Here is a 24,403-nt window from a genome sequence, read left to right on the forward strand (position 1 = left end):
TAGAACGATATCCAGTCGAAACCCGAATCTCGCTCTCCAGTCGATATTCGAATCGCGTACAGTTGACAATGGTGATCGCCCCGCCGAAACTGTACAACGGCGCCCTTCAGAGGGGCACCTTCACCGCTCACTCAACGAACCGCAACGTAATTGGAGACGAAGCGGTCGCACACACACATCCCCGACAAACGGTAGGATGTTGGGGTGAAGATGACGCGAGGCAAAACCTTTGTAGGTGTCCGAAGCGCGGGGTTCAAAATGGCCGACGGCTCTTACTTGAGCCGATGCGACGAGGCGAGGATTCGTCGAAATCTCAGCGCCCAAATCTGACCGCAGATTTTCCACTCCAGCGATAATTCCTATCGCCGGATGTCCCTTCAAGGAACTCAAAATTCCCTCGCGACTTTCGGTAGACCAGCCTCACTATGGAGCCTTGACGTCACGCGTCTTCTCCAACTTTGCTCGCGCCGCCTCTTCCTCTTCACCACCTCGTCTTCTGGTTCGGTTTCCTGTATCATTTTGAGTTAACCTTTTTAACTTTAGATAGCTGTTCCTGAATAATAAACCTTTTGAGAACAAGCGTTACGCCTAGGTCCCCCGTCGGTGAAGTGATGCGAGTTGACAAAGTGGAAGACGCAAGGCGGCCATCTTGGATTTTGACGTGGTGACCCAATTTTCAATAGCGTTCTTCCTTATGCCTAGATACACCCACACACCAGATTAGAAGTTAGTACCTCGCTTATTTTTCAAGATAGTCCGCTCACAAGGTTCAGACGTACATGGCAGCTGCCATCTTGGATTTTGACGTGGAGACCCAATTTTCAAAAGGGTTGTTCCTCATGCGTAGATACACCCACACACCAGATTATAAGTTGGTACTTCGCTTATTTTTCAAGATATTTCGCTCACAAGGTTCAGACTTATATATGGTGGCGGCCATCTTGGATTTTGACGTGGCGACCCAATTTTCAATAGCGTTCTTCCTTATGCCGAGATACACCCACACACCAAATTAGAAGTTGGTACTTCGCTTATTTTTCAAGATATTCATCTCACAAGGTTCAGACATACATGGCGGCGGCCATCTTGGATTTTGACGTGGCGACCCAATTTTCAATAGCGTTCTTCCTTGTGCCTAGATACACCCACACACCAGATTAGAAGTTGGTACTTCGCTTATTTTTCAAGATATTCATCTCACAAGACATACATGGCGGCGGCCATCTTTGATTTTGACGTGGCGACCCAATTTTCAACAGCGTTCTTCCTTGTGCCTAGATACACCCACACACCTGATTAGAAGTTGGTACTTCCCTAATTTTTCAAGATATTTTGCTCACAAGGTTCAGACATATATATGGTGGTGGCCATCTTGGATTTTGACGTGGCAACCCAATTTTCAATAGCGTTCTTCCTTATGCCGAGATACACCCACCCCCCAAATTAGAAGTTGGTACTTCGCTTATTTTTCAAGATATTCATCTCACAAGGTTCAGACATATATGGCGGCGGCCATCTTGGATTTTGACGTGGCGACCCAATGTTCAATAGCGTTCTTCCGTATGCCTAGATACACCCACACACCAGATTAGAAGTTGGTACCTCGCTTATTTTTCAAGATATTCTGCTCACAAGGTTCAGACATACATGGCAACAGCCATCTTGGGATTTTGACGTGGAGACCCAATTTTCAAAAGGGTTGTTCCTTATGCGTAGATACACCCACACACCAGATTATAAGTTGGTACTTCGCTTATTTTTCAAGATATTTCGCTCACAAGGTTCAGACTTATATATGGTGGCGGCCATCTTAGATTTTGACGTGGCGACCCAATTTTCAATAGCGTTCTTCCTTATGCCGAGATACACCCACACACCAAATTAGAAGTTGGTACTTCGCTTATTTTTCAAGATATTTCGCTCACAAGGTTCAGACTTATATATGGTGGCGGCCATCTTGGATTTTGACGTGTCGACCCAATTTTCAATAGCTTTCTTCCTTATGCCGAGATACACCCACACACCAAATTAGAAGTTGGTACTTCGCTTATTTTTCAAGATATTCATCTCACAAGGTTCAGACATACTTGGCGGCGGCCATCTTGGATTTTGACGTGGCGACCCAATTTTCAAAAGCGTTCTTCCTTGTGCCTAGATACACCCACACACCAGATTAGAAGTTGGTACTTCGCTTATTTTTCAAGATATTCATCTCACAAGGTTCAGACATACATGGCGGCGGCCATCTTGGATTTTGACGTGGCGACCCCATTTTCAACAGCTTTCTTCCTTTTGCCTAGATACACCCACACACCTGATTAGAAGTTGGTACTTCGCTTATTTTTCAAGATATTTCGCTCACAAGGTTCAGACATATATATGGTGGCGGCCATCTTGGATTTTGACGTGGCGACCCAATTTTCAATAGCGTTCTTCCTTATGCCGAGATACACCCACCCACCAAATTAGAAGTTGGCACTTCGCTTATTTTTCAAGATATTCATCTCACAAGGTTCAGACATATATGGCGGCGGCCATCTTGGATTTTGACGTGGCGACTCAATGTTCAATAGCGTTCTTCTTTGTGCCTAGATACACCCACACACCAGATTAGAAGTTGGTACTTCGCTTATTTTTCAAGATATTCAGCTCACAAGGTTCAGACATACATGGCATCAGACATACATGGCGGCGGCCATCTTGGATTTTGACGTGGATTGCACCCACACACCAAATTTGAATGCGGTCCTTCGCTTACGCACGCACGCACACCCGCACGCACGGACGCACGGACGGAGGGGAAAACCATAGTCCCCCTTTCGCTCCGCGGTGCGGCGGGGGACAATAATAATAATACATAATATCAGAAATATGTCAAGTGGGTGAAAACCACAACAGCGGAAGTGACGAATCTGTAACAATATCCTCTTGAGGTGGTTGAAAACAATAACTTCCTCATCATCGATATCTCCCCATCACTAGCTCCTCCATGCACATATATAATCTCTTCTACACCCGCTTATCCTTTCCCATTCTGTTGCTCTCTGGGCCATTCATACTCATGTTTGTGCTATTACTGCTTGTGTATCCTTGGTACTTGATCTTGGTACAAAATCCCTTCTTGCCGTCCCTCACCCCCCTCCCCCATACGCCCTGGTAGTTTATCGGCTGCGCTTTGTCGTTCAGCTCCTCCATGGGCCCAGATCTTTGTATTTCAAAAAAAAAAAAGTAGCATGTCTTTTGAGATCATACAGAATTGAAGCCGTAAACGCAATGAAGGAATGATATCCTGTTTCATAGCTCAATCCAGATTTTGCCAAATGTGGAGTAGATTTTGGTGCAGCCCTCGCATATTACTTGGCAGCGGTCAGCTTTTACACATCTACCGATCCATTGTCCCATACATCTTCAATGGTGTTCAGGTCTGGACAGTGGCGACTGATATATCGGCTGGCATCTGGCATTTTGGGGTTATTGGCATTGGACGATATTAATAAGAAAACATACTTTTCTTCACATGATGCGAGGCAGCTTGATGACCAAAGGGTTTTATATATTTTTTTGGTGTTTTTTTTGTATACATAATCGAGGCTCGTGAAAGAGCTAACATTTATCACACAAACAAATCAAACAGACAAACAAAGTATATAAAAAGGGGAGTGGTAGACAAGATGGGGAGAGAAGGGGAAGCACATAAACACAACATTTGAGAGCAGGGACATCGGGAATGTGTGGGAGGGAGAGGGCTTGGGGGGAGGCGGCGTGGGAAGAAGTATAAACACAAAGACACCAGGGACTTCCAGGAAAGAAGTTGGTATTTCAAAAAAGTATTTGGGGTGAAATTAGCGGGGGTAGAAAAGATCAAGCTTTTGGATGGGGGAAGATAAGAGATGGTGGTGAACAGCTGTTTTAAAGACCTGGAGGGAGGAGTGGGATTGAAGAGAGTGAGGGAGTTTGTTCCAGAGGTGGGAGAAAAGAGGAATGAAGGAGTGAAGGTGAGCAGAGAGTCTTGATTTTGGCAGTTTAACCATAAGAGGATGGCAGGCAGATCTTGTGCAACCTGTAAGAATATTTGGGGGACAGAGCCCAGAGAGAGCTGGAGGAGCAAGGCCGGAGAGGAGTCGGTAGAAGACAGAAAGACCACCAACCTGCCTACGGTGAGTAAGTGAAAGGCCCTCGGAGGTAGCTTCATCACGGGAGATTCCAATGATTCTGAACGCTTTGGTTTCAACAGCGTGAAGACGAGCTAGGTGTGAGGCAGGAGCACCAGCCCAGAGGGGAGAGCAGTATTCCATTGAGCTGCAGATGAAAGCCTTGTATGTGGTGAGGAGCTCAGGTGTGCCAAGGAAGGACTTCGCACGGCGGAGGATGCCCAGTCGGCGACTGGCTTTGGAGGCCAGATTTGAAATGTGGTTTTCCCAGGAAAGATCAATGCAGATAGTGAGGCCCAAAAGCTTGAGTGACAGAACTTCTTGGAGAGGATAATTCAGAAAGTGGATGGGAGGGTTGTCCAGTCGGTCTTTTCGGAGAAACATCGTAAGAGTGTGAGATTTGCCAGGATTGACAGACATGTTACACTTGTTTGCCCAGTCTGTGATTTTGTCCAGGTCTGCAGAGAGTGAGGAGGCTGCAGACTGCCAATCTGAGGGATGAGGAATGGAGCGGCAGAGAGTGGAGTAATCAGCAAAGAGATAGATAGGATTTTCAAGAGAGTCAGAGAGATCATTGATGAACACCAGAAAAAGCACAGGGCCCAGAACACTGCCTTGGGGAACTGCAGCCTGAACAGGAAGAGGAGATGAGAGAAACCCATTCAGGGCCACACGTTGACTACGACTAGAGAGGAAGTATGCCAGCCATGCATGGAGATTTCCATGGATACCAAAGGAGGAGGGTTTGGTGAGCAGAGCGGGTTGCCAGACCGTATCAAACGCACGTGATATGTCGAGGGAGACAGCTCTAATTTCCTGTTTGGCATTAAGGACCTCCATCCATTGTTGAGACAGCAGAAGCAGCATGTCCAGAGTAGAGTGACCTGGTCTGAAACCAAATTGATGATCAGAGATCAAGCCATTGGAGAAGAGGAAAGATTTCATATCCGAAGCAATGATGGATTCCACGACTTTGCTGATAATTGAGAGAAGGCTGATTGGTCTGTAGTTGCTAGGATCTGTTTTTGCACCTTTTTTGTGTAAAGCGGTGATGTTGGCTGATTTCCAAGCAGATGGCAGATGACGTTGAGCAAAAGAGAGGGTGAAGAGAAGAGAGAGGGAGTGAAAGCGCGGAAGAACAGGATTTTAGGACCCGTGGGCTGATGCCGTCAGGTCCAGTTGCAGAATCAGAGTCGAGTGTTGACAGAAACTTTTCCACCTTGTCAGGAGGAAAGGACACAGAGTCCAGGAGCAGCTGGGTACGACTGGGTACGGTGGGTACAGAGAGGGATGGGTTTGGGACACAAGATTTAGAGGCAAACACAGAGTTGAGGCATTCAGCTTTTTCACGTGCAGAGTCAGCTGTGTAGCCGTTTGAGGTAAGGGAGGGGATGAAGGGGGAACAAACACCAGAAACAGATTCGACCAGACGCCACCAGGATTTGTAAGAGGGAGACAGATAAGAGAGTTCGGTCTTGAGAACGGAGAGATATTGTTTCCTGGCTCTCCTGAGGGTGGACACACACTTGTTTCGGGCTTTGTGAAAGGAAATGAGATTTCCTTCCGTTGGATTTGCTTTCCAGGAGACGAAGACAAGTTGTTTCTGGGCAACAGCCTCACCACAAGATTCCGTGTACCATGGACGGGAGGAAGGGTATGACAACTGAAGACGAGATGGGATAAATCTGGGCACAAGAGAGAGTAATTTACTTTGGAAGAATTCCCAGGATGAGTTGATGTCAGAGGTGGTCGAGATGGGAGACCAGTCCAGATGATTGATGGCTGCTTGAAGACCGTGCCAGTTGGCCTGAGTGAAATGCCAGACTCGTCGACGCTGAGGAGGCTCCCTGAGAATGGTCAGAGAGATGTCCACTTTAACAAGCACAAGATCGGATGAGCCGATTGGAGCAGAAGCAGAGCAGCAGACATTTTCAGGGAAGTTAGTCATAACCAAGTCCAGAAGAGAAGATGCTCCGTTGACTGAGATCCGGGTTGGGAAATTGACAGATTGTGTCAGTCCCAGGGAGTCGCAGAAGTCCTTTGCTGAGGAGCCATGGTTGGTGAGAGAGGTACCCACACCCAGCCAACTGGCATGGTGACAATTGAAATCACCACATATGAGGAAGAGAGTTGGGATGAGTAGATAGAAGTTGGTCCATATTATCAGACAGCGAGATGTAGATGGAGTCATCACTGTTTGGTGGACGGTACAACACACATATGAACAAGAGGTGGGAGCGAAGGGGAAGCCGTAGCCAGAAGTATTCCTGGGGGTGAGGTGGAGAGAGGGCAGTGCAGGGCGAGTGAGAAAGAGAGTTTTTGATAAAGATAGCAACCCCACCTCCAGGACGAGGCTCAGGTCTATCACACCGGAGGAGGGAGTAACCCGGGAGAGATACTAAGGAATCAGAGACATCATGAAGGAGGAACATTTCTGTTAAGCAGATCATGTCTGGTTTATCAGAAGCAACCTGTATGGAGAGATCAGTTAAGTTTGAACGAAGGCCCCGGATGTTTGCGGTCCATACCGTTAATGAAGAGGAAGGGGGAGCATCGGATATAGAACAGGGGGGAGGAGGGGTAGGGTAAGATGTGGAAGAGGAGGAAGAGGTAGGGAGAGCTGTTGAGTTGGGGGAGATGGAGGTGAGAGTTGGAAGGGGAAAGAAGTGGGGACGACGCTTTGAGGAGGAGGGGTGAGAGGGGGGAAATGGAGAAGAAATGAGGGTGGGGAGATTTGAAGGGGAGGGGCGAGGGGGGAGTTTATGAGGGAAGGGACAAGGGGAGGGATTTGAAAGGGATGGGAGATGGGAGAGATTTGGAGGGGAGGGGTGCGGAGGGAGTTTAGGAGGGAAGGGGCAAGGGGGGAGATTTGAAAGGGATGGGTGATGGGGAGGATTTGGAGGGGAGGGGCAAGGGGGAAGATTTGAAAGGGATGGGTGATGGGGAAGATTTGGAGGGGAGGGGTGATGGGGAAGTTTTGGAGGGGAGGGGTGATGGGGAAGATTTGGAGGGGAGGGGTGAGATTGGAATTTAGAAAGTGTACGATTAATGGGAAACGAACATTTATTGCAAAATGAGTTTCTTGTGACCTTCGAGTCAAAGATACGTTTTAGGACGCTGGAGGGGGGATGGAGTGCAGGAGAGTTTAGGGAATGTAGAAAAGAGGAACTGTAAGAGATGGATTTTTTTTGGGGGATGAATAGATTTGGTGAGCAAGTCGAAAGCAACCTTTTAAAGAAGAAGAAGAAAAAGGTGTTCTAATATACGACAGAATACAGTCCTTCAGGGGAAAGTGTAAACATTTTAAAGTTTAACAGTGAAAACTATCTGGGGAAAAGGGGGAGAAACACATGGTCGAAGAACGAACGAACGAATAAGAACAACGAATAAACGAATAAGAACAACGAATAAGAACAGAGAAGGAAATGTTTATTTTTTGTTTGTTTTTTGAGTTGAGATTTTAAACAAGGAAGTAGGCTATGGGGTGAAAATACTGGGAAAAACAGAGAACGAAAGTTATTGGAACACAATCGACGGACCGCTGAGAGAAAAACAAAGCCTCAAGGTAGGACACGGTACAAGGCCTCAAAAGACACGACACGAGTTACATGTACAATGATAATTTAAACACCGTTTGAGGTGATCACGTCGAGGAAACCCGAGGCCCGACCCAGGATAAGCACCATCCGCTGTACTGCACTCACCATATCGCAAGATCGTCGCACTTTTCTCTCAGGATACTTTCCTTCTGACTCCTGAACCGCCAAACCGAGCGCAAGTCAGGTTTGCGCTCGGTTTGGCGGGTTGCTTGATATCAGGATAAAAGACGAAGAATCGAAGGATTTGACTGTTTTTAACGAGTGCACCAACTCCCCACAGAAGCGGCAGTAAGGGTCATGTTATTATCCTCTCCAGGGTATATAGATTACAGTATATCTAGGATCAGGTCTGTTCGTCTGTGGTGAACGTGATAAGCATAGAATGCCTCAAGGATGTCGGGATTCCTCCACATTTCCTTCAGTTTAGTGTTAAATAGCAGCAGCGACTGTTTAAAGGGTAATCATAATTGTTTTGTGGTTTATAATATTTTAAAATCCCTCATCATAAAATGTACTTCCGTGAGGGTGATAGGGGCAATATCGCACGTCACAAAAACCCCGTGGGGAGGGGGAATATCGTTTTGTATCAACATTATCATTATTACCTCCACTACCAAAGATGGATGGAGGTTATGTTTGGAGCCCACAGAAAGATGGATGGAGCCCACAGAATCTTGTTTCTCACAGTCTGAGAGTCCTTTAGGTGCTTTTTTGCAAACTCCAAGCGGGCTTTCATGTGTCTTTCATTGAGGAGAGGCTTCCATCTGGCCACTCTGCCATAAAACCCAGATCGGTGGAGTGTTGCAGTGATGGTTGTCCTTCTGGAATTTTCTCCCATGTCCACACAGGATTTCTGGAGCTCAGCCAGAGTGACCATCGGGTTCTTGGTCACCTCTCTTACCAAGGCCCTTCTCCCCCGATTGCTCAGTTTGGCCGAGCGGCCAGCTCTAGGAAGAGTCCTGGTTGTTCAAAACTTCTTCCATTTAAGAATTATGGAGGCCACTGTGCTCTTGGGAACCTTCAATGCAGCAAAAAATTTTGTCGGCTTCTCCAAATCTGTGCCTCGACACAATCCTGTCTCTGAGCTCTGCAGGCAGTTCCTTCGACCTCATGGCTTGGTTTTTGCTCTGATATGCATTGTCAGCTGTGAGATCTTATATAGACAGGTGTGTGCCTTTCCAAATCATGTCCAATCAATTGAATTTACCACAGGTGGACTCCAATCAAGGTGTAGAAATATCTCAAAGATGATCAAGAGAAATGGGACGCACCTGAGCTAAATTTCAAGTGTCATAGCAAAGGGTCTGAATACTTATGTCAATGTGATATTTCAGTTTTTTCTTTTTAATAAATTTGCAAAACTTTCTAAAATCCTGTTTTCTCTTTGTCATTATGGGTTATTGAGTGTAGATTGATGAGGGAAAAAATGAATTTAAACGATTTCAGCATAAGGCTGCAACATAACAAAATGTGAAAAAAGTGAAGGGGTCTGAATAATTTCTGAATGCACTGTATATGGCATGTGGCACCATTTTCCTGCAGTAAATGTGTGATGTACTGTAAAATGATTTCATTCATATAAGAAACCCACGAACAACTATATATCTCAGTTGGCTTCCAAGGCGAGGAGGTACCTTCAAATTTTCCACAGAACTAAATTCTTTTCTTGGCAACTCTCAGATCGTCACAGCATCAAGATCTTCATCAGCAGTGCCATCGATTATGGCTCTCCATTGTGAGCAGGTGCAACTAAAGCTCACCTTATGCCCTGGTAAGTGGTGGAATCCAAGGCCCTGAGGTAAATGGAGTGACAAAGCAGGAAGCTGAGGTCCTCTTCCATCGCAAATAGGTTTGTGGCCGAACACTATTCTAACACTTCCTATTCTAGTTTTGTCCCATCTGCCCTCACCAATTCATCCCCATAGGTCTCGGCCCTAGATGTATGCACACTAGTCTAGCCGAGGTTCAAATCTCGGCCCAGCTGCGAACTGTCATCCAAATGTCTTGCAGGTAGGCCGAGGCATCAATATGTGCATGGACGGCAAATCTCAGACCCTCAGATGGATGTAAAACTGGGTGTTGCATCTGCCAACATTAGTTGGTGGACGTTAAAGATCCCATGGTGTCCTTCACAAAAAGAAGGCGAGCTATCACCGGCACCCATACCATAATGGGACACATTCAAATTGCTGGACTTCTACTCTACAATAAACGGACACGTTCAAATTGCTGGACTTTCATTGTACAATAATGGGACACATTCAAATTGCTGGACTTCCAATTCTACAATAACAGGACACATTATGATTGCTGGACTTCCACTCTACAATAACCGGATACACTCAAATTGCCGGACTTCCATTGTACAATAATGGGACACAAATTGCTGGACTTCCACTCTACAATAATGGGACACATTGAAATTTCTGGACTTCCACTCTACAATAATGGGACATGCTCAAATTGCTGGACTTCCACTCGACAATAATGTGACACATTGAAATTGCTGGACTTCCAATTCTACAATAATGGGACACTCAAATTGCTGGACTTTCATTGTACAAAAAATGGGACACATTCAAATTGCTGGACTTCCACTCTTTAATAATGGGACACATTCAAATTGCTGGACTTCCATTCTACAAAAATGGGACACATTCAAATTGCTGGACTTCCACTCTACAATAACCGAAGACATTCCAATTGCTGGAATTCCACTCCACAATAATGGGACAAGCTCAAATTGCTGGACTTACTCTCTACAATGATGAAACACATTCAAATTGCTGGACTTCCACTCCACAATAATGGGACACATTCAAATTGCTGGACTTCCATTCTACAATAACCGAAGACATTCCAATTGCTGGACTTCCACTCTACAATAACCAAAGACATTCCAATTGCTGGACTTCCACTCTACAATAATGGGACAAGCTCAAATTGCTGGACTTACTCTCTACAATAATGGAACACATTCAAATTGCTGGACTTCCACTCTACAATAATGGGACAGATTCAAATTGCTGGACTTCCACTCTACAATAACCAGACACATTTAAATTGCAGGAATTCCACTCTACAATAACCGAAGACATTCAAATTGCTGGACTTCCACTCTGCAATAATGGGACACATTCAAATTGTTGGACATCCACTCTCCAATAATGGGACACATTCAAATTGCGGGACTTAGCCTGGTGTTGGCTTAGCGGTTGCGGTGCTGGCTTGGGATCCTAGGATACGGGTTTCGAATCCCGGTCAATCGCTGAATTAATGCCAGGGGGGTTGACTCAGCCTGTCATCCTTCCGAGGTCGGCAAATTGAGTACCAGTTCACTGGTAATTCCGTGTGTCACAAGAGGCGACTAACAGGGTTGGCGGCAGGAAGGGCATCCGGCCATACAACATTGCTTCAAAAAGGGGACTACGGTGCCCAAAAAAGGCCAACCCCTGCTCTGCAGGGAAAAATGGCCTCTAACGGTGGTTCCATTCAAATTGCGGGACTTCCACTCTGCAATAATGGGACACATTCAAATTGCTGGACTTCCACTCTACAATAACCGGACACATTCAAATTGCTGGACTTTCATCTTACTATAATTCACCAAATGTCCGTCTGTCCGTTCGAATGTACCGCAAAAACGGCTCAACCGATCGCAACGATATTTTGGGTGGGTATTCCTGGGACCCCTGCGAGTAAAATAGGCTATATTGTTTTTCCAATTTTTCCAGTTTTTCCAATTTTCCAGTTTTTCCAAACATGATGGAATAATATTTACCGATATGAACAGTGATGTGGCTTTTATTGAAATTCTACAAATACTGTTTAGATTTTGATGAGAATTACGAACCTGCAGCAAATCCGGAAGTGGACAGATGACGGCAATGCGCGGGTTTGATCATATCCCAATACAACCGTCATTCATCCGTTATGTTAAATCGTTAAACGTTAATCGTGTTAATCGTTTTGTTAAAGTATCAATTGATGATTGGAATCGAGTGAATACAATTACGATTTTGAATTCGTAATTGTGTTCACCCAACCGTACGGAACTTCACATCAGGATTTAAATATTTGTTTATGTCACGAATGTTGTTAACCCTTTGAGTACGGATGACGTCCAGTGCCGCAACGCACGAAAAAGTTTTGTGTACGGATGACGTTACTACACATCATCGACTATACCTATAAATAGATCGTCAGTACATGGTTGCATTCCCGTACCAAAATGCCAAATTAATCCCGTACTGGGGTATGTTTATCAAAAAAAAATGCCGTACTCAAAGGGTTAAAAGTATATTTTTTATATTAATACTTAATAGTATTTAATTTGTGATTGGAGTTATGCTGTTTGGAATGAAAAAAGAGATATCGAGTTCAAGTGAATGACGAAATGCCATGATGGTTTCTACTTTCTAAACGTGAATTCGCGGATCGCCATAAGCAGATTCGGCATTGACTGGGTATGGAGCAAACGTACCTGTTTGTTTGCGAACGGGTACATTTTTCATGGAAGTTCGTCACGAACTTGCTGTCCATGTCTGACGTGCGACTGAAGGTGCTACAGTAATGTGGAATTTATTGGTTTCATGCTTTAGCATTCGCCGTTTCTGCATTGTCTGTTTGCTTCTGGTCTCCCACCTGTGCGTAGCACGGGTACCTCACTAATTGTACAATAATGGGACACATTAAAATTGATGGACTTCCAATTCTACAATAATGGGACATATTCAAATTGCTGGACTTCCACTCCACAATAATTGAACACATTCAAATTGCTGGACTTCCACTATACAATAATGGGACACATTGAAATTGCTGGACTTCCACTCTACAATAATGGGACACATTGAAATTGCTGGATTTCCAATTCTACAATAACAGGACACATTCAGATTGCTGGACCTCCATTGTACAATCATGGGACACATTCGAATTGCTGGACTCCCACTCTGCAATAACGGGACGTTGCTGAAAAGAACACAATGCGAGATGCTAAAACCTGTTTTAATTGCTGTACAGCCAAATTATACAGTACACAATGCAGGAACTCTATGACGCATGAATTTTTCCAGTAACCTCCTTCTGGTGAAACTTCCAAAATATTAGCTGAATGTGCACCTCAACTCTTTTGTTCCTTGCTTCTTCCATATGAGGAACCGCCTACCAATGGCCGCGTTAACTGACTCTCCCCTTCAGGGCTTAAAGGAGTTGGTGCACCAACATCTCAGGTCACCCCCCATCCTTACCCATAATATTTATTACCATCTGTCGGTTCATACTCAACACCATCACTTTGCTCTTCCATTAGCCTTGATTTTGTAGAGAGAAAAATAATTCAGCACAACCGAGTACAGTCATACCCCGTTTTACGCCATTTCGACCTACGTCAAATCCGACTTTACGCCACTCTTCTAGAGTAAATTTCAGTTCAGCGAACGTCATTATGTGCGACTTTACATCACTCCTACATCATCATCTCCTTTATCTCGAAGGAGGAGAAGACCATGCCAGGCTACAAAGTCGCGAAGGAGCGGCTAACGCTAATGCTTGGGGGTAATTGCACCGGCGACTTCAAGCTGAAGCCGCTCTTGGTGTATCTTGGTGTATCACGTGTGTGAGTATGAGGATGAGCTTTAGGCGCAAATGAGGAATTGAATGAGGATCTCTGGAATGAACTTGGTGAAATGAGGCATTGGTCAAGAATGGTTGTGTGTGTGAGAATCTGGTTATCGTTGAACTTGGTGAAATGAGGCAATGGTCTGGGATGACCGGAGAAAGTGTATGAGTGGTGTATTGAGGACATGTGTAATGGTGTTGAGTGATTGACTTGCATGGGGTGCAAGTGGATAAATGGAGAGAATACTTGGTGTGTGGGAATAAATGGTGTGTGGAGTGAGTAGTGTGGATTGAGTGGTGTGGAGTGCATGGTGCGAAGGAGTAGATGGGGGAGGATGGACCCCTTCACGAATACCCGGGGAGGGTAGTTTAAAGTTAGGTAGAGGGAGTAGGTAAATTGTTTGGAAATTGACATCTGTGGTGCAGGGAGTAGCAAGTTGTTGTTGATGCATATCCTTGTAAAGAACCGATCGACGTGTGCATGTGCACATGTGCATGGATTTGCAAATGCCTGCCTGTACGTCGTCGTTTCTGCGTATATCGCATCGTCCAAAAATAAGAAGCAAGCAACTTCGGCCGCTCGAGGAAAGACGGGGCACGCATACGACTCGGAGGCGAGCGTCGATCCCCGGGGCGGCCGGGTTCACGGAACCCTGAGCTCGTTCGTTCGTCACAGACGACACGACACGACCACCGGTGAAACTGCTCGGACACGTTGGGTAAAGCACGCCGTGGTGAAGCGGGCCGCGGAGCCACTCGGCACACAAGCCAGCTCACGGTTGACACGTCCGTGCTGGTCACCCCGTTCGAGGAGAAGACCCGACCGATAGAAAACAACGGAGGGACTCCCGACGGGGAGCGGCAAAGATTCAGGGCGAAGCCGCAGCCTCCTCCAGTTATTTACTCTAGTTTTACGAATTACGGTGTTTGTCTTCATTTTAAGGCATTTTTAAGACATTACGCCTGGTTTACGTCAAAAACCGAGTTACGTCACGGCTTATGGAACCAATTAATGACATAGGCCGGGGTATTACTGTATATGGGATGCTATGCAGCAAAATTATTTCTCTAACTAAACGGATGTAAGCGAGGTGAGGGGCGGAGTTTAAATTGATGGTATTAAAATTAGTGAGAATGGTCTACATATGACCCTATTCCAAATATTTAATTTAAATTTGGCAGATATTCCAGTTATCAAGACAACTGCATTAAGATTTCCACGCATTCTTAAAATGATGGAGAGGGTATTGTCATTGGTCTGTGTGTGTAAGTCTGTGTATGTATGCAAACAGACAAACTTTATTTAGCTCCCCTGGGCTTTATCTCTTGTTATTTGCACTATAAATGGGGGGTGGGTGTGGCTACTTTATTTTGTGCCTGCAGCTAGCAATCCCACCTTCCTTCACCAGGGATCAGTAAACCACGTGCACTGTGTCACATGCAGAGGCAAATATTGCAAGTCGTCTCCCCATCCTCGTGCGAGGTGGAGAAGAGGGAAAGGGAAATTATTTTGTGCCCTGACCCTGGGTACCCCCAGCAGCCAGCACGTATGAAAAATTGGGTGGAGGCCAGCCACGTCCTTTACGATTCTATAAGTTTCAAACATACATACACATATACCCACAAATAATTGCTGAATTTTAGCACCATTTCTGAGAATTTCCCCCCATTTTCCCTTGCTGCATATTTAGTTATTTTGATAAATGTTGGTGGCTTAGCATTTGGGAGGTCAAGTTATTTAAATAAAGTATTCAAGTAAACGTAGGGTTTAATTGTTGTCACAAATGTATGTAAAAGTGTGGGATACAGTAAATTAGTGTGGTAGTAAACGAAGCACGAAGTCAATGCCAAGAAGACATCTGTGCCTGTCACACACACAAAGCATTCAACATGGGGAATTGAAAAATGGATGTACAAAATGTATATGCATCATTTCATTTGGCAGCAAGCACAAAACCAACGTTACAGCATTGACTACTGACGTTTCTCATAAGTGACTATTTTGTGGTGAGTACAAAATTGTTTTGTCATTTCAAAAGAATCATGCCATATACTCTCTATACCAACAACTGCAAGGCAGAATATCTACAATGCAATCCTTACCATATCCTGTACATCCGCTTCCTCATTTTCCATTTTCTGTTTGGGTATGTCATCAAGAGTCATGACCTGAATAATAAATAAAGATATGTTAGCAATCATTTAAAGCTGTATAAATGGTACAGTGGTGGCTTAATGGTGAGCACAACAGATTGACATCCCACAGTTTATGAGTTCAAATCTGGCTGCATGAAGATAGCAGTATTAAGGATTTCAATTATAAGCTTCAGGAAAATTGAGTGAGTTTCAGAACTGCCATCTCACATTGGTAACAACCCAACCGGTTCATTAATGACCTTCAATGAATAGGGTAATCCTCCTGCTCAACATGTGATACAAGACTACACTGGTTGACTCAATATAACTGCCACTCAGCCACCGCTCCCACTAATAACTAGTGAGGTGACCAAGCCCGAGAGGTTGGGTGGAAGGAAAGGGTGAAGGGGTGGCACCCACTCCATCCCCTTCCCCCTCCCCACTTCTAGGGTATGAGACCTTTTTGAATATTTGGCTATATCAACAATATAATAATAATAAATGTCTGTGTGTGTGTGTGTGTGTGTGGTGTGTGTGTGTGTGTGCGTGTGGTGTGTGTGGTGTGTGTGGTGTGTGTGTGTGTGTGGTGTGTGTGTGTGTGTGTGTGTGTGTCAAATTGTGGATCCGCCTCGAGGAAGAACGGTGCACAGCTGATGATCCGTGCAGTAAGGAAACGATTCAATTGTTTATAGATTAAGGTACTTACTTTAGGTAAGGGAACTATGTTTTGAGGTTTACAATTTAAATAAAGTTGAATATTGAATGTTATGAAATTAACATCATTTAAAACAATCCTTTAAATTATGTTAACGTTTTGGAAAAACTGATATTGCACAATTAATTAAGAGTGTGAGTGCATGCGTGGTAGAATTGTGAGGAACAGAAATAAAAAACTGAGATGTGTGTGTGCGTGTGTGTGTGTGTCACTCGGTGTGTCTCCTCCATAATTCCAAAACCCTGAAACATAGCAGCCCAAAAGTGTGAGTGCATGCGTGGTAGAATTGTGAGGAACAGAAATGAAAAACTGAGATGTGTGTGTGTGTGTGTCACTCGGTGTGTCTCCTCCATAATTCCAAAACCCTGAAACATAGCAGCCCGAAACGAATGAAAACTGGGTGTTTGGGTAAATTTAAACAAAATCGTTGTATGTATACTATATGCTGTCAAGTTGTCCAGTGGTGTGTTCAGTTACCAAGCAGCTAGCTGGCGCCTGCCAAGCCAGCCGTTCCTCATAATTGGTTTCGATGGAGTGCTTGCTTCATGCTTTAGCCACTTATCAAGCGCTCTACAAAAAATGCGGCAACAGAACTTTTTTTGTTTGTTTTTTTTTTCTCTTTTTTTTTTTTTTTTGTTTGTATACATTATACAAGATCGAGGCTCGTGAAAGAGCTAACATTAATCACACAAAAAGTCAACCGACACATAAAACACAAAATAAGGGGAGCGGAACACAAGATGGGGAGAGAGGGGGAAGGACACAAACACAACATTTGAGAGCAAGGACATCGAGAGAAATGTGGGAGGGGGAGGGCTTGGGGGGAGGTGGGAGAGGTATAAAACATATGGACACTGCCAGGAATTCCAGGAAAGAAGATGGAATTTCAAAAAAAAGTGTATCTGGGGTGAATTAGCGGGGGTAGAAAAGATCAAGGTTTTGGATGGGGGAAGATAAGAGCTGTTTTAAAGACCTGGAGGGAGGAGTGGGATTGAAGGGAGTGGGGGAGTTTGTTCCAGAGGTGGGAGAAAAGGGGAATGAAAGAGTGAAGGTGAGCAGTGAAGGTAGAGAGCCTAGATTTTGGCAGTTTAACCATAAGAGGGTTGCTGGCAGATCTTGTGCGACCTGTAGGAATATTAGGGGGACAGAGCACAGAGAGAGCTGGGGGAGCAAGGCCGGAGAGGAGTCGGTAGAAGACAGAAAGACCACCAACCTGCCTGCGGTGAGTGAGTGAAAGGCCCTCAGAGATAGCTTCATCGCGGGAGATTCCAATGATTCCGAAAGCTTTGGTTTCAACAGCGTGAAGCTGAGCTAGGTGTGAGGCAGGAGCACCGGCCCAGAGGGGGAACAGTATTCCATTGAGCTGCGGATGAAAGCCTTGTATGTGGTGAGGAGCTCAGGTGTGCCAAGGAGTTAATGTATACAACTTAATGTATACAACTTTTAGTTAATGTATACAACTCGCCAGGTCCCGTCTAGGCTCCCAACACTGCATGTTGTAACACAATTAATACAACCTGAGGGCACCTATAAGATGCATCTTTACTTGGAGTACAGATACTCTTTTGCTCTCAGGTCATGTGATGCATGTAAAACTTGTGAATGCCTCGGAGAGGCTTTATTCTGCCTGCTAGCACACACGATCGATCAACATGCGCTCTCACAATTCTCACCATTTTCATTGGATCATATTCCCTCTCGTTATAAAAATAAATAATCACATTGATAGATCAACAGATTTTAATGTCCTTTCTCACAACTCCGTTTATTAATCACAACTGAAAACTAGAACGACACTCTGACGTCACAACGTGACATCGACCGATATGCCTCCGCCCACATTATTTCATAATTTTACATACTAGCACCAAGTTTGATTTAAATCCCTTCAGCTGTTCTCAGGTTAGCACATTTTTACCTGATATGACCTCTGACCTTTGATCTGTTGATGCCATAATCCAAAGAGTTCATCTTTGCATCATAAATTAAATACTTATACCAAGTTTATTAAAAATCCCATCACTTAGTCACAAGTTGGCACGGCAACAAATTTTTACTTAACATGACCTCTGATCTTTGACCTCTTGACCTCAAGATTTAATCGTTTCATGTTTACATCACTAAGCATACCTTTACCAAGTTTGACTTAGATCCCTTCAGCCATTCTTCAGTTATCACAGTAGTGAAATAATTGTAACTTAACATGCCTTTGATCTTTGACCTCTTGACCCCAAAATTGAATCAGTTTATCTTTGCATCATAATATATAATTATACCAAGTTTGGTGAAAATCCCATGATTCACAAGTTAGCTCGGTAATAGAATCTTTACCTGACTGGACGTCTGACATTTGACCTTTCACCTCTTGATCCCAAAATCTAATCAGTTGAACTTTACACCATTATACATACCTGTACCAAGTTTGAATTAGATCCCTTCAGCCGTTTTCAAGTTATAAACCTATTACAGACTTTGACCTTTTGACCCCAAAATCAAATCAGTTCATCTTTGCATCATAATACATGCTTGTACCAACTTTGGTCAAATCCCTTCACTAGTTCACAAGTTATCACGGTAACAGGATTTTTACCTAACATGACCTCTGAACTTTGGCCTTTGACCTCGTGACCCCAAAATCTATTCAGTTCATCTACACCTCATTATGCATACCTGCACTGAGTTTGACTAAGATGCCTTCAGCCATTCAAGTTATCGCGGTAACGAAAACCTATCACGAACGGATGGACAGACGGACAACCCGAAAACATAATGCCTCCGGCAACTTTGTCAGCGGAGGCATAAAAACCTGAAAGCCATTAGAAAACCGAAATGCCCCAAAAAAACCACAAGACCAATAAAACCAGAAAAATCATATCTTCAGTAGTAACACTAGTGTCACTACTAACCACAGTTATTTATTTTCTGCGTTGTTGTTGAATGGTACGAATAGCGTTACGCCTAGGTCCCCCGTCGGGGAAGTGATGTGAGTTTACAAAGTGGAACACGCAGAAAACATGCTATGATATGATATTTCGCTCACAAGGGTCAGACATACATGGAGGCGGCCATCTTGGATTTTGACGTGGCGACCCAATTTTCAATAGCGTTCTTCCTTATGCCTAGACACACCCACACACTAGAAGGTACTTCGCTTATTTTTCAAGAGATAGTCAGGTTCACCATGTTTTTTCGTTCAAAATTTTGATAGATTAGCAAAACTATACATTTTTGGAATATTCAGAGCATGAGGAATCCAAAAATTAATGTTTACATTTGCGTAGACACCTTTGCGAAAATGACACTCAGGACAGTGATGAAGATCTGTAAAAGCATATTCCTGAATGGTATAGACCTCGTAGATCCTGTGTATAGGACTTATAGTTCAATCTGATACTACCTATAACTTCCGATAACAACCTATAACTTCAAAGGACTTGCAATATCATGTATTATGTAATACAGTTATATCACAAATATAAAGACAAAGGTTTTCAATTACCTCTGTTTGTTGCTTTTCTATAATCCTGAGCACTATTTTGAGGCCTTTATTGGATTCCTTGACCCAGAAAACATAGGATTAGCATACTTAATTAAGTCTCTAGGTTGACTAGAAGCCGAGATCGCGCAAAATATGTATTTTATGGTGGCCATTTTCAAAATCCAAAATGGCGGCCATGCAGGTGTCTGTGCAAATGCCAACATTGATTTTCAGATTCTCCATGCTCTGTATATTCCAAAAATGTATAGTTTTGCTAATCTACCAAAATTTTGAACGAAATTATATTTGTTAACATAGTGAACCTGACTAAGATTTCGCTCACAAGGTTCAGACATATATATGGTGGCGGCCGTCCTGGATTTTGACGTGGCGACCCACTTTACAATAGCGGTCTTCCTTATGCCGAGATACACCCACACACCAGAAGGTACTTCGCTTATCTTTCAAGATATTCATCTCACAAGATTCAGACATACATGGCGGTGGCCATCTTGGATTTTGACGTGGCGACCCAATTTTAAACAGCGTTCTTCCGTGTGCCTAGATACACCCACACACCAGATTAGAAGTTGGTACTTCGCTTATTTTCCGAGATATTTCGCTCACAAGGTTCAGACATATATATATGGTAGTGGCCATCTTGGATTTTGACGTGGCGACCCAATTTTCAATAGCGTTCTTCCTTATGGCAAGATACACACACACACCAAATTAGAAGTTGGTACTTCGCTTATTTTTCAAGATATTCATCTCACAAGGTTCGGACATACATCGCGGCGGCCATCTTGGATTTTTACGTGGCGACCCAATCGATACACCCACACACCAGATTACACATTGGTACTTCGCTTATTGTTCGAGATATTTCGCTCACAAGTTTCAGACATATATATGGTGGCGGCCATCTTGGATTTTGACATGGCGACCCAATTTTCAATAGCGTTTGTCCTTATGCCGAGATACACCCACACACTGGATTAGAAGTTGGTACTTCGCTTATTTTTCAAGATATGTAGGTTACAAGGTTCAGACATACATGGCATCAGACATACATGGCGGCGGCCATCTTGGATTTTGACGTGGCGACCCAATTTTAAACAGCGTTCTTGCTTGTGCCTAGAGACACCCACACACCAGATTAGAAGTTGGTACTTCGCTTATTTTTCAAGATATTCATCTCACAAGGTTCAGACATACATGGCGGTGGCCATCTTGGATTTTGACGTGGCGACCCAATTTTCAAGAGCGTTCTCCCTTATGCCTAGATACACCAACACACCAGATTAGAAGTTGGTACTTCGCTTATTTTTCAAGATATGCAGGTTACAACGTTCAGACATACGTGGCATCAGACATACATGGCGGCGGCAATCTTGGATTTTGACGTGGCGACCCAATTTTCAATAGCGTTCTTCCTTATGCCTAGATACACCCACACACAAGATTAGAAGTTGGTACATTGCTTATTTTTCACGATATGCATCTCACAAGTTTCAGACATACATGGCGGCGGCCATCTTGGATTTTGACGTAGCGACCCAATTTTCAATAGCGTTCTTCCTTATGCCTAGATACACCCACACACCAGATTAGAAGTTGGTACTTCGCTTATTTTTCAAGATATGCAGGTTACAAGGTTCAGACATACATGGCATCAGACATACATGGCGGCGGCCATCTTGGATTTTGACGTGGGTTGCACCCACACACCAAATTCGAATGCTGTCCTTCGCTTACGCACGCACGCACGCCCGCACGCACGCACACCCGCACGGACGGACGGACGGAGGCGAAAGCCAAAGTCCCCCTTTCGCTCCGCTGAGCGACGGGGGACAAAAATGCACACTTTCTCCACGAATAATAAAAGCGAAGCAACAATGGGACAAAATAGGAAAGCAAAATAGATATTGCATGAAGGATATTTATCACTAGCAGGAATACCCAACACCGGGTGGGAGGGGTTGGAGGGGGGAGAGGGCGAAGGCAGGAGAGGGAGGGGTGAGGGAAGGAGTGGGGTAGTGGAAGGGACAGGGAGAGGTGAGGGGTGAGGGAAGGAATGGGGGTAGTGGAAGGGAGAGGGGGGGTGAGGGTAGAGGGATGGGAAAGATATATTACATATACATATTTTGGGGGGGTGAGGGTGGCTTTGACAGGCCCCTCCACTTTGGGGCAGGGGGAGAAGGAAAGTAGGAAACATTTACCCATGCAAAGAGTGCTTTAACCTCAGTGATGTCCAGGTAAACAAGCGTTACGCCTAGGTCCCCCGTCGGGGAAGTCATGTGAGTTGACAAAGTGGAACACGCAGAAAACATGCTATGATATGATATTTCGCTCACAAGGGTCAGACATACATGGAGGCGGCCATCTTGGATTTTGACGTGGCGACCCACTTTACAATAGCGGTCTTCCTTATGCCGAGATACACCCACACACCAGAAGGTACTTCGCTTATTTTTCAAGATATTTCGCTCACAAGGTTCAGACATATATATGGTGGCGGCCGTCCTGGATTTTGACGTGGCGACCCACTTTACAATAGCGGTCTTCCTTCTGCCGAGATACACCCACACTCCAAATTAGAAGTTGGTACTTCGCTTATCTTTCAAGATATTCTTCTCACAAGATTCAGACATACATGGCGGCGGCCATCTTGGATTTTGACGTGGTGACCCAATTTTAAACAGCGTTCTTCCGTGTGCCTAGATACACCCACACACCAGATTAGAAGTTGGTACTTCGCTTATTTTTCAAGATATTTCGCTCACAATGTTCAGACATATATATGGTGGCGGCCATCTTGGATTTTGACGTGGCTACCCAATTTTCAATCGCGTTCTTCCTAATGCCGAGATACACCCACACACCAAATTAGAAGTTGGTACTTTGCTTATTTTTCGAGATATTTCGCTCACAAGTTTCAGACATATATATGGTGGTGGCCATCTTGGACTTTGACGTGGCGACCCAATTTTCAATAGCGTTCGTCCTTATGCCGAGATACACCCACACACCAAATTAGAAGTTGGTACTTCGCTTATTTTTCAAGATATTCATCTCACAAGGTTCAGACATACATGGCGGCGGCCATCTTGGATTTTGACGTGGCGACCCAATTTTCAAAAGCTTTCTTCCTTGTGGCAAGATACACCCACACACCAAATTAGAAGTTGGTACTTCGCTTATTTTTCAAGATATGCAGGTTACAAGGTTCAGACATACATGGCATCAGACATACATGGCGGCGGCCATCTTGGATTTTGACGTGGCTTGCACCCACACACCAAATTCGAATGCGGTCCTTCGCTTACGCACGCACGCACGCCCGCACGCACGCACACACGCACACACACACACACACGCCCGCACACACGCACGCACGGACGCACGGACGGACGGACACACGGACGGAGGGGAAAGCCATAGACCCCCTTTCGCTCCGCTGAGCGACGGGGGACAAAAAAGGAAATTGTAATACCCTCTGTCATAATCACAAGGTGGCGCTGCACTGTTGATAACGTTTCTGAGTTAAGTATGATGATGTTCAGGAAGATAAAGAGGCTGACCACCAACATCGACCGCTTCCAGTATTGTTTGATTATTTGTGTTCAAATGTATGGTAATTGTTTTGTATTTATTTATGTGAATGTGTACTTGTATACAACTGTCATTAATCAAAAAGGCTTAGGCACTATAGAGCGATGTTTTGAAAATCCCCAAAAAACGAACCTGTTTTAAATATTTTTTTATTATTTATTTATTTTTTGCCTACAACAATCCCAAGCATTCACTGATGAACCTCTGAAAGTTTGACGAAGATCCGTTCGGCCATCTCTGAAAAAAATGGCGACACACACACACCATGGCTCTCTAATATAGTAGACTAGCCGAAAGCACCCGGCGTTGCCCGGGTTCTTTTTGAATGAATTTACTACAATAATTCAGCTTTTACTCATGGCCATAGAAGATTGACTACTATCATTTCGCTCAGATTTTAATTGTGAAATGGGCCCAGCCCGGCCGATGCGGCCTCGACCGGCCTCAGCACCTAGCCTATAACCTTCCCGGGGCCCGTCCCGACATTTTTGGTTCTTTTTGAATGAATTTACTACCATAATTCAGCTTTTACTCGTGGCCGTAGAAGATTGACTACTATAATTCAGCTCAGCTTTTAATTGCGAAATAGGCCCGGCCCGGCCGGGGTGGGCCTCGGCCGGTCTCGCCACCAAGCCCAAAACCTTCCCGGGGCCCGTCCCGACATTTTTTGTATTGGAGGTTTCCTCTTATCTTTCACCATTCAGGAGATTAGCTTGCGCAGACAAACAAAAACTTTCTTTTATATATATACTAGCAGAAGTACCCGGCATTGCCGGGCGGGGGAGGAGGAGGGGAGGGGGAAGAGGAGGGGAGGGGGAAGAGGAGGGGAGGGGAACGGGGGGAGGGGGGAGGGGGAGGGGGAGGGGGAAGGGGGGGAGGAGGAGGGGAGGGGGAAGAGGAGGGGAGAGGAACAGGGGGGAGGGGGAGGGGGAAGGGGGAGGGGGAGGGGAAGGGGGGTGGGGGAGGGGGGAGGGGGAGGGGGAGAGGGAAGGGGGAGGGGAGGGAGAAGGGGGGGATGGGGAAGGGGGGGAGGGGGAGGGGGGAGGGGGAGGGGGAGGTGAAGGGGGGAGGGGAAGGGGGAGGGGGG

The 24,403-nt window shown here is 44.9% G+C and overlaps 1 protein-coding gene across 17 annotated transcripts in view; it reads right to left on the bottom strand.

The window, feature by feature from the left end:
- LOC137435466 (transcriptional repressor CTCF) overlaps positions 1–24,403 on the bottom strand; it is a 167,318-nt gene that overhangs the window by 85,720 nt on the left and 57,195 nt on the right. For 16 of the 17 annotated variants that reach the window (XM_078784292.1, XM_078784293.1, XM_078784291.1 and 13 more), the window contains one exon: positions 15,476–15,541. In XM_078784292.1, coding sequence (XP_078640418.1) covers positions 15,476–15,541 — 66 coding nt within the window. Of the gene's footprint in view, positions 1–15,475; positions 15,542–19,278; positions 19,289–24,403 lie in introns of those variants that run through there. The other variant, XM_068129265.2, reaches the window with a different exon arrangement.

The sequence above is a fragment of the Myxine glutinosa genome, chromosome 9, assembly GCF_964187855.1.
Source record: "Myxine glutinosa chromosome 9, kmMyxGlut1.1, whole genome shotgun sequence".
Classification (NCBI taxonomy): domain Eukaryota; kingdom Metazoa; phylum Chordata; class Myxini; order Myxiniformes; family Myxinidae; genus Myxine; species Myxine glutinosa.